The sequence below is a fragment of the Euphorbia lathyris genome, chromosome 2, assembly GCF_963576675.1.
Source record: "Euphorbia lathyris chromosome 2, ddEupLath1.1, whole genome shotgun sequence".
NCBI lineage: Eukaryota > Viridiplantae > Streptophyta > Magnoliopsida > Malpighiales > Euphorbiaceae > Euphorbia > Euphorbia lathyris.
Genome location: NC_088911.1, coordinates 140,626,474 through 140,640,394, shown reverse-complemented (window position 1 = coordinate 140,640,394; position 13,921 = coordinate 140,626,474). Strand labels below are relative to the sequence as shown.

The following is a 13,921-nucleotide window of genomic DNA, read 5'->3' as shown; positions in this document are numbered from 1 at the left end:
AAACATTAAAGGATTAAGGTCTCAATTTGTCCTCATTGTTTATATTTTTCCCCTTAGCATAGAGAGGTGCAATTTTATTGATAACGTTGCCAAACAAGATCATTTATAGCCTTATCATATGTTGCACGGAGATGAAAACTGACTCGAGAAACATTGTTTCTATAGCTTTATCATATGTTTTTAAATTCGATGAAATATTTAAATTTTTTTGTCCAAATCATACAAAATACAGTATATTTTTTATTTTTATTTTTTTTTAAAAATCATCTTTAATCATATGTTTAGAAAGTATAAATAACAATATTCATGACCGAGAAGACAATTTGACGAATAATTTCCAATTAACCCAAGCTTTCAATGTTACTCTTGGCAGCTAATATTAAGAGTAAAATTGCACCATTTTAGAAGTTAGAGGTAAAATTGTTCCTAAACGTAAACGTTAAAGGTATTTTTGCACCTTATCCCATATTATTATAATCGATCGAGAACACAATGTGTCAAATTGTAAGATCGGAAACTCGATCAACAAAAAAATAATAATTAGAGGACTAAAGATATTTATTTATTATTAAAAGGATGTAGATGAAAAAAAAATCATGGGACAATAGCATCAGCAGTTCCAAGCACTGCAACCTTAGCTTGTACAAGGAAAACATCAGATTCTCCAAACAAAATGTCCATAACTGGAAACCACTTTTTCAACATATCAAATTTAACTGTAAACCATCCTTGTTCTGGGTTTGAACCACTGAACCAGAAATTACCTGTAACATCAAACCAGTTAGTTCATAATTGTCATATTTTAAAACCTTAAAGAGTTAAAAATAGTGGCGGAGGCATCGAAGAGGGTCCGCCTAGAACCACGCCTTCCATGATGGCTGGTCGTAGGTTCGAATCCTACTTGGGGGTGTCCACAGATGCAAAATTAGTTGAAATCTAAAAAAAAAAATTAAAGGGATAAAGGTCTAAAAATTTGTCATCCTATTTAGAGAAATACATATTTCCCCTTAAGCATAGAGGGGTGCAATTTTATCCATAACATTGCCAAACAATATCATTTATAGCCTTATCATATGTTGCACGGAAAAAAAAAACTGACACAAAAACTGACATCAAGAAACGTTGTTTCTATAAAAATATAGCTAGGAAATGATAATGGAAATGGACACGAAACGCCAGCGACGAAGAGTTTCCGTACAACATAGTAGCAGTTTCATACATTTTGACAGATTGTTTTTTTTTTTTTGATATAATTGTTTTAATAACATAATAAACATTTTAGGTAGTTTTTTTTGTTATTAATATGAATCTAGTAGACCTAAACATTACTCCCTCCCATCTCAACTAATATTTGTTTAAATTTTCGGTTAGGTAGTGTTGGGCTTGGCCCAATTATAATTTATGAAAAGAGCCCATGCCTTTGAGTTTTCAAGATGGAAAGTATCCCACATTGCTTTCAAAGCACTTGGTGGAGATACTTATAACGGAGGTCCTCACACACTTGGGGTGTGCCCCAAGGGGTACCCACTTTTGTGAAAGGGTGAGGACCTACCTCTTGGTTGACCACCACACGCACCGCCGCCGCCGTCCGTCCGAACCGGGCCGGGTTTTCGAAACTGAGCCAACTGAGAGTGTAGACAGAAACGAAATTGTACGGTTGCAATACAATTTTGTAACGTCTTAAAGAAATCAACATTGTCCGCGACTCTGCCCATTTATTTTTTGTTCGGTCTCCTGCTGTTTTTATATTCCAGCTCCAAGTAATAAATTCAACCTTGTTTAGGAAGGTTAGAGGTAAAATTGTACCAGTTTGTACATTAAGGGTAGAGGTGGCAATATTACACGACCTGCGACACACACTTCTAGTGTTTGAGTTTAGCTTAATAGGTAATGTGTTATTTTTGTATTGACACGAATATTTAAAATTATTATCATATTCTCTTATGTCACCTTAATTAATAAAGGTAATAAAATTACAATTATTATTGCAAACATGACTAACTTCTCATATTACTGTAAACACATTATACAAGTCGAATTTTCCATATTTTTAGATGTCATTCATAATTTAGATGGTAAGCGTCAACATCAGGGGCGGAACCAAGGGGAGTTAGGGGAGCTCGAGCCCCGGCAGGCGGTCGGAAAATTGAGAAAAAAAAATTTTTAGTAATGGTGTCTCGTAATATTTTGGAGAGAATTATATTGACTCTATGTAGTATTATTTCAATGTTTAAAGGTAGATGAGATGGTTAAGGATGCTTATTCTATTTTAGAGGTTCTATGTTCAACTCCCTTCAACCTCATTTTTATTTATTTTTATTTTATTTTTCAATAATTATAAAAACATGTTACTACCTTTTTATTTTGATAACACTTTTGAATTCATTTTTAATATCTCTTTACCATTAAAAAAAAAAAGTAGACATATTTAATATTCATTTTTATTATGTCTTTACCATAAAAAAAAAAAAGTAAACATGTTTAATTTTCTATTAGTTCAATGCTAGTTTTTAAAAAAAATGATAACATTTTTACAGTTTTAATGCGTTGGAGGCTAAAAATTTTTTGTCCAGTCCTAATGGGTTGGACTTTGAAAATTTACCATCAACCGCACAATTAATTTCGATTTTTTTTGACGTTTTGAAATTTTTTTTACTGATATGTTTGAGCCCCAGGTCATCCGGGGTCCTGGTTCCGCCACTGGTCAACATGTTAATTCAAAAGTGACAAACTATTTAAAAACATTATTAAATCTTCCTATAGTTTTAAAGATAACTATTAATATAGGTACATAGCAAAATTGGAGGAAATCCAAAAACACAACACGAAATCGACACTAACCCAATCAGATTGATACGATTATGACACAGTTTTTGGGTTGGACTAGAATTGACTCATTTGACACTAATCCGGTAATTGACACGACACGAACCCGACAAAAACCCAATATTGCCACCTCTAGTTAAGGGTAAATCTGTACATTCCAAAAACGATAGGGGTAATTTGGACATTATCCCAAAGTTAAAACAAGGATGTGTTATGTTGAAATGAATTATACCTTCAAGAGTAGCATGCCTGCCCTTTGAATTTGATTGATCTTCAATGCTTAATATAACTTTTGCATATATTCTGCAGCTGTAAACAAAGACACTGGGATTTGCCAATGCCAAATATATAGACAAGTCTGTTCCTTTGCAGTCATTTCTCCTTGGATAGAGCTGAATCTTCCTGAAAAAATTAAGAGCAAATTCCAAATATAATTCTTGTGGTTTCATCATTTGTAAATGGGTGCATATGGTTTTTTTTTGTTGTTGCAAAAAGAGAACCCGGGCAAAACCAATGATTTCAGAAAGACGTCAATTTGACCTTTGATGACCTCAAAATAAAAATATTCAAGAAAAGTTTATTCATTACCATATTTACTAAGAGCATCTCCAACAGCCTCTTAAATTAGCTCTTAAGTTAAAATTTGAGGAAGGAGAGTCAAAAATAAACTCCAACAGTCTCTTAGTGGCTCCTCAAATCACTAAGAGTCTTCTTCCCATCCTCTCTATTAATAGAGAGCCTCTCTCCACCTCTTAGTGCCTCCTTATTTTATTTTTTATTAATAATTTATTATTGAAGAGTCTCTCTCCTTTCACTATTGGTTAATATAACAATACTTAATAACTTTAATGATAAAATAATAAATAGAGAGTGAATATAAGGAGTATTGTTGGAGATGATATGTATTAGTCACTCTTAAATCACTAAGAGTCAATTATTTATATTATTTTTAGAGAGTGAGAGTCTCTTGGAGATGCTCTAACGAACCACATTTTCGATTTTCTAAAATCACTATTTTTGGAGTGTTCTCTCTCTAAATATTCACTTTTCTCTCCTAACCAAACAACAATGACCTCAAAATTAAAAGGTTGAAGAATTAAAATTATTTAAATTATCATCAATTCTTGGAATTTTCTATTTTGAGATCATCAACAATCAAATTGACAATGTCAACTTAAAATTCCTTAGTTTTGCTAAGGGCGGGTAAGCTCGGTCATCTTTTTACAACAAAAAAAAACCACATGGCACTCAATCGCAAATCGGGCGAAAACACATGGGTTATATTTGGAATTTGTCCATTAATTAACCACCAATTTCAAATCCAAAACAAGAAATCAAAGCACAAATTTGAAGATACGCTTAATACATCTTTAGCCCATGTACTTGTCTAAAAAAGGCGACCACCAACTTCGAAAAAGTTCTATTTACCCCCTCTAACTTGTTTAGAACGACCCAATGACTCTTTAAAAGGTACTGCTAGTCCGCTGAACTTTCTTAAAGTGATCTATAGCCTCCTAAACTTGTTTAAAGTGTACACATTTCAACTTTTTCAAAATTTTCCTTTACTGCGTCATGTGGATTTTAGGGATAAATAGGACATTTTAAAAGTATAAGAGAGCAATTGATAACTTAACATACCATTCTATGTTTCCATCTCTGAATATTTCAGAGCTGAGACATTCTTGGTTCAATTTGGTAGAGAAATTGAGAATCTTCCATGTGTGAGTAATAACAGGAGCTTCAGCTAACATGGATAAGCACTCTGCTCTGCCTTTTGTCTTTGCTTTGGTTGCAGACAGAATCTTTGCTCCAAATATACAAGAATCTCCCACATTCAGTTTATCAAAATCTATGAACTCATCAAACCCATGTTCAAGCTTCAATGGGTGAAAGCATCTTTGCTGTGTCCCAAAATCTAAACCTGAGTGAGATTCAATTCACAACTTTAAAACATTTGATATTGACTATAGAGTAATGTTAATGACCGAATGAATTTGGTCATTCACTGTTAATCTAGACATATTAAGATCGTAGGGTGAAAATTCAAAGCATCCTAAAGCTTAGATTTAATAAGCCTATATCTAAAGGTGAATGACCAAATCATTCAGGGTATAAGTGAACACTACTGATGGACTATATATGAATGTGACAGTCATTAAAGTTTGGAGTTTGTATCAGTAAACTTCATTTTCTTTTAATAAGATTACTTAGCTTGACATTTGATTTCAATAAAGACATTCCAGCCAGTTTGTGTATAAAAGCTCATCGGAATATTGACACATTTGATCATATGCCAACGAAGCACTATGTCACACAAGAATGTGATTTATTTTTGGAAAAAAGCATCATGAGGCTGCTGATCTTTCATTTTGTGGTTCATTAAGCCCCTGAACTTTTATTTAGATACATTAAGCTTCTGATATTTTATTTTTGGTCCTCGGATAACCAAAAAAGTCAATTTTGAATACACAACTTGGTTGATATAGTGTTATTCTTTTCATCTGCCTTCGAAATTTGTATTTTTCACCGTCTAAAAACAGTTTTTGATAGGTGTAATGTGATAGTTTTTAGAATCGTACGACTCGTACGACTCGATCCGATTCATGAAGATTTGGAGTCGTATCTATGGTACAACTCGAAATCTTCATGGATCGGACATGAATCGGCCGAGTCCACCGATTCAGTCGATTCATGACAACATTTAAAAAAAATGGTTATCAATTTTTAAAAACTTAAAAACATGTGCTCTAACAGTATTTAATAAGAAGTTATTGAATAGAAACAGATAACTCTTCACTTTATAAATTCCAAACCTTCCGTCTTCTCTTCTCTTCTCTTCTCTTCATTTGTTATTTTCAACTGTACTCTCCTCTATTCTTTTGATTATCTTCTACTTTATGTCTCTGGTTTCTTTTGATTAGGGTTGAATTAAATTTGAATTTTAACTTAAGTGCTTGGTTGATAACTTGATATAATTTCTATTTGGATATTAGAATTGAATTTTTAGACTAATATTTAAAGTTAAACATGGTTAATATTTTATTTTTTATAATATTTTGAATTTGATCTGAATCTTACTATTCGGTTCGATTCACAATTCCCGATTCACAAAATGAGATTTCGAGTCACGAATCGAATCTCGATTTAACAACCATGAACGTGACCATATGAAAACCGTAAAAACCTTAATTCAAGCCTTAAAAAATATAATTTCCAACACAGATGAATGAATAACGTCTTTTTAACTAAATCAACTAATTTGGCAAACAAGGGCTTAATGAGACAAAAACATAAATCATAGGGGCTTAATGGGACCAAATACAAGATCAAGGACTTAATGAACAAAAAAATGAAAGATCAGGGGGCCTTTGGATGGTTTTTACCTTTATTTTTTAAACAGATTTGTCCTAGGATGTGCCAAATGGAATACACCTGGCTGCCATGTTTCTGCCATATCAATCATAAATGTCAAGCATGTCCGCCATGATGCTTAGTTGGCATTTACTCTACTTTCATAGTTGGCATTTAGTCTACTGTCTTTTGTTTCACGTCAATATTTCAATGAGATTTGTATATAAATTGGCTGGAATGACTTTATTGAAATCAAATTTGAAATTTAGTGATATAATTGAAAGAAAATGAAGTTCACGTCACACATTTATGAAATAAACCCCAAACTTCAATTACTGTGTACATTTTACCAGTATTGATTATTACCTGGAAACTGTTCAGAAGTTTTTTTCAAATATAAGCGGAAAGTGGCATCGATTTCCCAGCCAAGCTCTACTCTTTCTGCCAATGCCAAGTAGAAAGAGAGATGATCTTTCACCTTCTTGCTTCTGTTTCCATTTGGATGAACAACCAATTTCCTGGATATACAAAAACTGAGTTTAACTAAGGCCTTTGTTTGCCGGAAAGTAAGCCAACGAAAAATTTTAGGTAGTCAACAGACAAATATATGAAAAAGGTGAGGAAAATGTTTTACCTTTTGCGCCTCGTTTGTTTGTCAGAAAATATTGTGTTTTGAAATTTTTTGTGTTTTATTTTTCGGTGTTTGGCTACAAGAAAACGGGAAGAAGTGGTGCTCTTTTAAACATTTTAGTCAATAGAAAAATATATGAAGAAAGTGAGGAAAACAATAGTCACTCACCACTTCATCCCATTTTCCAGAGTTGTAGCTGAACACCGAACAATATATTATTTTCCAACACAAAAATTTCCATTACCCAATATTTTCCTAACGGGCCTAAAATAAAAGGAAGTTAGCTGTCAGGTTATGTATATGCAACCAAGAAAATATACCATTTGTAGCCTCCAGCTTCAAAAACTGCTGATTTGTATATCTCAACTGTGTTTTTTATCGTTGAAAAGTTTTGTATTGTCACTTCATAATTGCGCGGCAATGATTTATCTGATAATGATCATGAATAACAATATCACTTTATAGGATAAATGCCGAATTTAACCCTAACGTTTTCGGTGAATGTGCAGATTTTGGCCTAATGTACCGAATGGTCTAAATTTAACCCTAACGTTCCAAACAAGATCAATTTTGGCCCTATTTTTACCAAAAATCTGTTATTTAACTATCACATCAGACCTTTCAGACATCAATTATGTCTAAGATATTTAATGTATTACTAACACAAGTAAAAAAAACATGTTAAAATACTAACAACTAAGTCTTCCACATATAAGTTTGAATCACAATTTTTTTCGTCAAAGTATCTAAAATGTTTACCCTGTTACTGATATAGTTACAAATAACCAACTAAATATATAAGAAACTGCTCAAGTTTATCGACAAACTTATTTGAAAAGTATGATGTGACAAGTTAAATAACAGTCAAACCATTTTTGTACAAATTTTTGGTAACTTAGGTCTAAAATTGATTTTGCGTGAAAAAGCTAGCATTAAATTTGCACCATTTCATAAGTTTGGACTAAATCTGCACTTCTTAAAATCCGTTAGGCTCAAATTTTATCATTATCCCCATTTTATAACAAGAATTGATATATTAAACAACAACAAACAAAAAAAATAACAGTAGGGGAGGAGATATATAAAGAGGGAGATGACAGTACCAGCTTCAGGAACATCACCCATGGCTATGAATCCAGAAAGAGAATCTGTAAATACAAGCAGAAAGAATACCTGTTCTTATATTTATAAGACATTACAGAAAATTAATATTCCAATGTTGAACTTTTTGCTTCAAGAAGATTCCTTTCTGATCCACGAAACTTAGAATAATTAAATTCATTCCATCCTCTCCTTGCAAGCAACTGTAAAAGAGGCTCTTTTACTTTCTGAACCTTCAGATTCCTGCTATGAATATATATATATATTATATATATAGGGTTTTCTTTAACAGCTGCACAAACAACATTAGAAAATCATTCTTATTATTATCTTTGCCTCTTTTACACCTCAAGTTCCAAAAAACCTCCTTTTGTGTTTGCTCAAAATAGCGAAACTTGGACATCCATTATTCATCTCGGTACTCAATTATACACAGTATCTGTAGGATCTTGTCAATTGAAAACCTTTGTTTGATAGCAGCAAAATTCTGTGACTAACTACGAATCTTTTATAATGATTAACCAATAACCAATCAAGCTTTAAATCAGTATGTTTCATTCTTTCAAATGTAGGAATTCAGCCATCAAAACTTCGATGATGATTCTTCTAAACGAAAGAATGGAAGATGATTGGTAGTTTTATAAGAATGTTAAAATTTAGAAAGTATTCTTGTTTATATGTCAATCAACACAGACTGTCAATGCTTTCAAAACTCTAGTTTGACCATTAAGTATAGATTCAATAACTCAAGAGTAATCAAAAGATTCAACTAATTAAATGCTTCTTCCCATTAAAAAAATGAATGTTACAGAATACAGTAAATCCATGTCAGAGTGCGTTAGCAACTCCAAGCACTCTGACCTCTGCTTCCACAAAGCAAACATCCTTAAACAAAAGGAAATCTTTTGACCTGTTCAAATGATAAAGTGGTACGAATCTTGACCACCCATGTCTGGCAATTGACTCATCGAACCAGAAATTATCTGCAGAACGCCAACGAAAATGTAAACGTATGTTTAATTTTTTTAGATCGGAGCAGGAGGAGAGCAATCTGAGCATATTCTGAGAAGCAGAAACCCATTTTTGCTATGCATTTTACATTAAGTGCCGAAGCTTAAAGATGAAGCATTAAAAAAGTAAACACTCATGGAGAACGAGATGAGCTTTTACCTTTTGCAATAATGTGCCTGTCCTTCATTTGATCCAGGATACGAAGCGTGACATCTGCATATATTCTACCCTTAATGGCAATGTGATTTGCCAAAGACAAATATAGAGAAACATGGTTCTTCTGTCCGTAGCTTGTTCCCACAGGATAGAGCTCTATCCTCCTGAAACAACCGCAGTACTAGTTATTGCCATGTTTGGGCTATACAACGTTAAGTTTTGTTTCAAAATTCCATGCATTAGTATAATAGTATTTAATTGCCAAAAGAAACTGCAACGAAGATGCTTTTTAGAGAAGAGAAAGAAGAGTACCATTCATGATCCCCAACACAGAATATATTGGATTGAATAAATGTTTCTCTTCTCTTGGAAAATTTTCCAATTTTCCATGTAAATTTGGAAGGAGGAGCTTCCTTTGTTACTGAAAAGAACTCGCCTTTTCCAGTTACTCTTTCAGGTCGGGCAGCAACAACCTCTGCTCCTAAAACACAAGTGTCATCCACACGATAACCATTGCTGGGATCACAAAATGTAGCAGTATGAATAAATCGATCAAAGCCCCATTCAAGCTTCATCTGATGAAAGCACTTTTCTTTTCCTTCACCTTCAGTATCTACCTTTGTCAAAATGATCAAACTATTAGCACATGCTTCTACTCCACTAAATTACTTAATGAATTGAAAATGCTAAAATCTATCAACTGAAAAGGTCCAAGTTTGAGAATTATGTGGCCCATTGCAACAAATAATAAAATATATTCTCTTTGCAAAGTGAAGACTCAAAAATGTGCCTGGGAGTACGAAGTCATTGTTATTCTTCTGATCAAGCAAATACAATCTGAAAACAGCATAGACCATTTGATCAGGCTCGAGTTTCTCTATCAATTCTAGGTAGAGAGATATGTGATGTTTCACCTCCTTCAATCCATTTCCTTTCGGGTAAATAACCAATTTCCTGTCAGCAAGAAATACAAAATGCACTTTAATCCCCATCCAAAAAATTGGGAGTAGAAAAACTAGAACCTCTATCTATGATGATGTTATTAGTAAATCACAAATAACTAAAGAAATCAATTGACTCATGCACACTGAGTTGAAGGCAGGAAGATCAACAATGTGCATAAAAGAGAGTACCATTTGTAGCCTTTAGCTTCAAAAATTGCTGATTCGTATTTATTCACTTCACCAATTAAGGCTGAAAAATTCTTTATCTGGAGCATGTAATAATCTGGTAAGTTATCTGCATAGATCATCAACAATAAAAGCATATATTAGCACTCAATGATAACAAACAACCAATATGTTTTAGCTTTTTTTTTTTTTTTTTGCAGCAGGCGGAGAACAAGGCCAGTGGGTAAAGAAATGCAAGGGAAAAGAACACAAGCTTGTCAAGATCAAAAGTGATTCTTAATCAATAAGAGAGTTAGGAGGTGTACCAGCTTGAGCATCAGAATCCATGTCCAGATATATGTAAAGCTAGACTTGATATTCTATTTGTGAGAAGCAAGAGAAATTTGTTGGAGGAAGACCGAAAGAAGAATAAGAAAGGAGGCAATAAAATGTAGCAGAAATATGAGTGTTACTAATTATTCTTTGCTTGAATGACTTAATCACAGCTTTGTAATCCATGAAACATGGAAGGAATCAAATTCCTTCCTTGCAAATGCCAATCTGATCACAATTATGCATACTTTTCATTTCTTGCTCTGCTCAAAACAAAGAAACAGAAATATACAAATACATATAGCTATATTAACCAATCACAAACCTTTAACTTGGTTTAGTATATTAACATCTCTTTTAAGATTAAAAACAAAGATTCCAGCAAACAAATATTGAGCGGAAAAGCAAGCTTAAACCATATGAAATTTTGAAATCCATGAACCAAAGAATTGCAGAAGTTTCATTTTTTTCATTTCTCCAGTGAATAACATTCATATTCCAGGGGCTGTTCATACTAATGCTGCTCACAACGAAAGCTAAAAGATAAAATTCTACAACATTTCTACCATAAACTTCATCCAACTGTGTTCCTATATAAGATCGACTACTGAACTACTCAAATCAGCAGTAAATTTTGATGCAGTTAAACGCTTTATGCCAGAGCTCCATAGCTTAATATCTAGGAATATGCTGTCAGATTGTGCAACATGTGCCACCCAAAGTAGGCATAAAAGTTAAGTCGATTTGCTTGATTCTTCCAGTTTTCAGCTATGATTACAAGACTGCAGATTTTGGCTTTGTATACCCCAGATAAATTAGCTTCTCCACCAACTTCCTCTCTGCATTGGCCTAAAAAGAGTATAAAATCAACATAATTTAGTATATGCTAAACCCGCAGAAAGATACAAACGATAGGCAGATCACTAGTCAAGTGATAATGCAGAACAAATGAGGCTAATCTAGAAGAAGAAGAAGAAGAAGAAGAAGAAATAGTGAAAAGAAAAAGAAAGGAAAGCTAAAAGTAGTAAGATTATGGGTGGCATTCTGATATTGTTTAGACAACTATAATATTGATTAACTAATTAGGCAAAAAATGTCACGAAGACAGACTTGGGCTATGCCAAAATTCCCATGTGGCGCCGTGACTTCCCCCAGTCTACGGCCCCTAATCTATAACCATTCCGTCAATTCATACTTCTGAAAGTATGGCCACCTAAGCCAATACTTGTAAGCCACTTCCGAATACTGTCCCACTATAAACCTTGACCTCGTAGGAGCCCTATGGAAACTATTGGCCCTCAAGTCAAGTAACAAGAATGTTTCTCTAAATAATTTGCTATAATGTTGAGGTTGAAAAATCGTAAACCCTAAAACACTTATATCAAGCTTCAGTCAGAAAGACCCAGATTAAAAAATTGTGGTGAAAAACTATCTTTTTCGCTCTATAAAAACCTATGTTGCACAGAAACTCTTCTTCATGAGCATTTTCGTGTTTCGAATCCATTTCAGTTTCAGTTTCTTTTTCGTTTCCATTACCGTTTCCTAGATATAATCATTTAGAAATAACCTTTCCCTGTGTACGTTTCCGTTTCAGTACAACATATATAAAAACCAAGGGAATATCTTTAATCTCTCTATAGTCCTTCATACATTGAGCTATGGATGGTTGCATGGATTATGTAGAAACTCTCAGTTGTGTGTGGAAAAAGGTAAGCAAAGTACCTCAAGCATGGGACTGTTCTTAGGGATATTACAAGCTAGAATAATATTAAGGCCAGTCTTTAACACTGTAAAGAAACATGAAATCAAGTCAGAATAGAAAAACAGAAAAATACAATAAATTGCCATGAAAAATTCAAATACACAATCGTTACCTAATCGTCGAGCAATCCCGGATCCTGTATTATCAGATGTTCCTCCAAGTAAACAAGAAACACTAGCCGTATTATTCTGGAAGAGATCATCCAATTCAGAAAAAGCAACAATTTAAAAGCAAAAGAATAAAATAAAAGAGTAATAATCGGACTAACAATAGCCATGATTACTTCAAATGTAGCTTACCGGCCGAGTTGGAGCAGCCGCATACAAATGACCTAATTTAGCGGAGTTGCAGCTCACCCAAGCATATATCTACAACGGATGAACAGTCACTAACAATTAATTCCTTGTCAGAAATCAAATTAGAAATGATAACGGAGAAGAGTAACTACCTGTTTGGGAAGGCGGATGATCTGGAAATGAAGGGTAACTTCATCGACGATTTCAGTGAAACAGGTGACCTGCAAGTCACCGGAATCGCTACCACTAGTGAGGTCCTCTTGACCGGAAGATGAAGAACACGATTCTTGGACATTGAGATTTCCCAGAGAGTCGCTTAACGCATCAAATCCAGACTTTTCGCGGCTCATTTTGCACTGAAACGGGAGGAAGCTGGTGAAATACTGAAATCAGTTGTTTGAGGTTAGACGACAGTCGTCTTATTATTATGGTCATATATTGATTAAATCGCAGTTAGGGATGTAAACGGGGCGGGCATTGCATTAACCACCTCCGACCACTGGTATATCGGGGAATCTCCATCCCCGATTTGGCAGATGAATTGAATCAATTGCCTCTAAGAACTGCAACAAATCTTTTTAAGGTCCGTGTTGGGATTGAAGCTTTAGCCCGTAAGTTCTTATATAAAATAAAGTTCTTCTTTACCTTCAGAAATACTCAGAAGACGAGGCTGCAGTTTTCTTTCCGCTGCCGCTCAGGTCAGTCTTCTTTTTTCTACTACTTCGTTGAATCAGAGAGGAACCCAAGTTATTCTGGTTTCTCTGGTTTGGTTCATGAAGTTGGAGTAAATTACATCATGGCCACTGAACTTTAACTACTTTAATACTATGGCCACTAAACTTTAATTCTTAACAGAATAACCACTGTATTTTACACTTTTTAACACTAATAACCACTCAACGTCTCAAAACGACTGTTGCCGGTCTTAAAATAAAAAATTCTAAGATTTAATGAGATTTTAAGAAACTTTAATTCTTGAAAATTTTCGTTTTGAGCCACTTGGGTGTTGTTTGGTTAGGAGGGTGCGTGAATTTTTAGAGAGATAAAGCTCCAAAATTGTGATTTTAAAAAAATAAAAAATGTGGTTTCATGGTAAACTTTGCTCTGAATAACTTTAATTCTTGAATATTTTTATTTTGAGGTCGTTAACGGTCATTTTGAGGAGTTAGTTAAAGTTGAATGGACCGATATTAAAAAATGTAAAGTTTTGTAACTATATCGTTAAAATTTGGCGATAATGTTAAAATAAATAAAGTTCAGTGGTCACGGTTGTAATTTACCTATGAAATTGGTATGCTTTTGTTTTTTTTATTAATTTCGTGTTTTATTGAGTTCCTGAAATCAA

At 33.7% G+C, this 13,921-nt stretch overlaps 4 protein-coding genes across 6 annotated transcripts; all 4 read right to left on the bottom strand.

The window, feature by feature from the left end:
• Positions 1-490: 490 nt before the first annotated feature.
• Positions 491-8,086, bottom strand: LOC136220143 (uncharacterized). The gene is made up of 6 exons (XM_066007855.1): positions 7,912-8,086; positions 7,129-7,237; positions 6,544-6,695; positions 4,465-4,747; positions 3,059-3,228; positions 491-764 (listed from the first exon to the last, which is right to left on the bottom strand). The coding sequence occupies exons 1-6, from the start codon at positions 7,931-7,933 to the stop codon at positions 595-597; spliced, it is 906 nt and encodes a 301-aa protein (XP_065863927.1). The 5' UTR covers positions 7,934-8,086; the 3' UTR covers positions 491-594.
• Positions 8,087-8,262: 176 nt separating this feature from the next.
• On the bottom strand, positions 8,263-9,651 carry LOC136220144 (MATH domain and coiled-coil domain-containing protein At3g58210-like). Its single transcript, XM_066007856.1, has 3 exons — positions 9,389-9,651; positions 9,080-9,240; positions 8,263-8,892 (listed from the first exon to the last, which is right to left on the bottom strand). The coding sequence occupies exons 1-3, from the start codon at positions 9,649-9,651 to the stop codon at positions 8,738-8,740; spliced, it is 579 nt and encodes a 192-aa protein (XP_065863928.1). The 3' UTR covers positions 8,263-8,737.
• Positions 9,652-9,727: 76 nt separating this feature from the next.
• LOC136220146 (uncharacterized) lies at positions 9,728-10,822 on the bottom strand. Its single transcript, XM_066007861.1, has 3 exons — positions 10,512-10,822; positions 10,210-10,315; positions 9,728-10,030 (listed from the first exon to the last, which is right to left on the bottom strand). Exons 1-3 carry the CDS (start codon positions 10,531-10,533, stop codon positions 9,763-9,765), a joined length of 396 nt encoding a protein of 131 aa, XP_065863933.1. The 5' UTR covers positions 10,534-10,822; the 3' UTR covers positions 9,728-9,762.
• Positions 10,823-10,967: 145 nt separating this feature from the next.
• Positions 10,968-13,337, bottom strand: LOC136220145 (uncharacterized). Of its 3 annotated transcripts, none has more exons than XM_066007857.1 (6): positions 13,222-13,337; positions 12,729-12,932; positions 12,580-12,648; positions 12,393-12,468; positions 12,241-12,305; positions 10,968-11,367 (listed from the first exon to the last, which is right to left on the bottom strand). In XM_066007857.1, exons 2-6 carry the CDS (start codon positions 12,924-12,926, stop codon positions 11,293-11,295), a joined length of 483 nt encoding a protein of 160 aa, XP_065863929.1. In that variant the 5' UTR covers positions 12,927-12,932; positions 13,222-13,337; the 3' UTR covers positions 10,968-11,292. The 3 variants fall into 3 exon arrangements, with proteins under 3 accessions (XP_065863929.1, XP_065863931.1, XP_065863932.1); XM_066007859.1 differs by having other exon boundaries at positions 12,729-12,959; positions 13,222-13,306; XM_066007860.1 differs by having other exon boundaries at positions 12,729-12,948; positions 13,222-13,303.
• Positions 13,338-13,921: the final 584 nt, after the last annotated feature.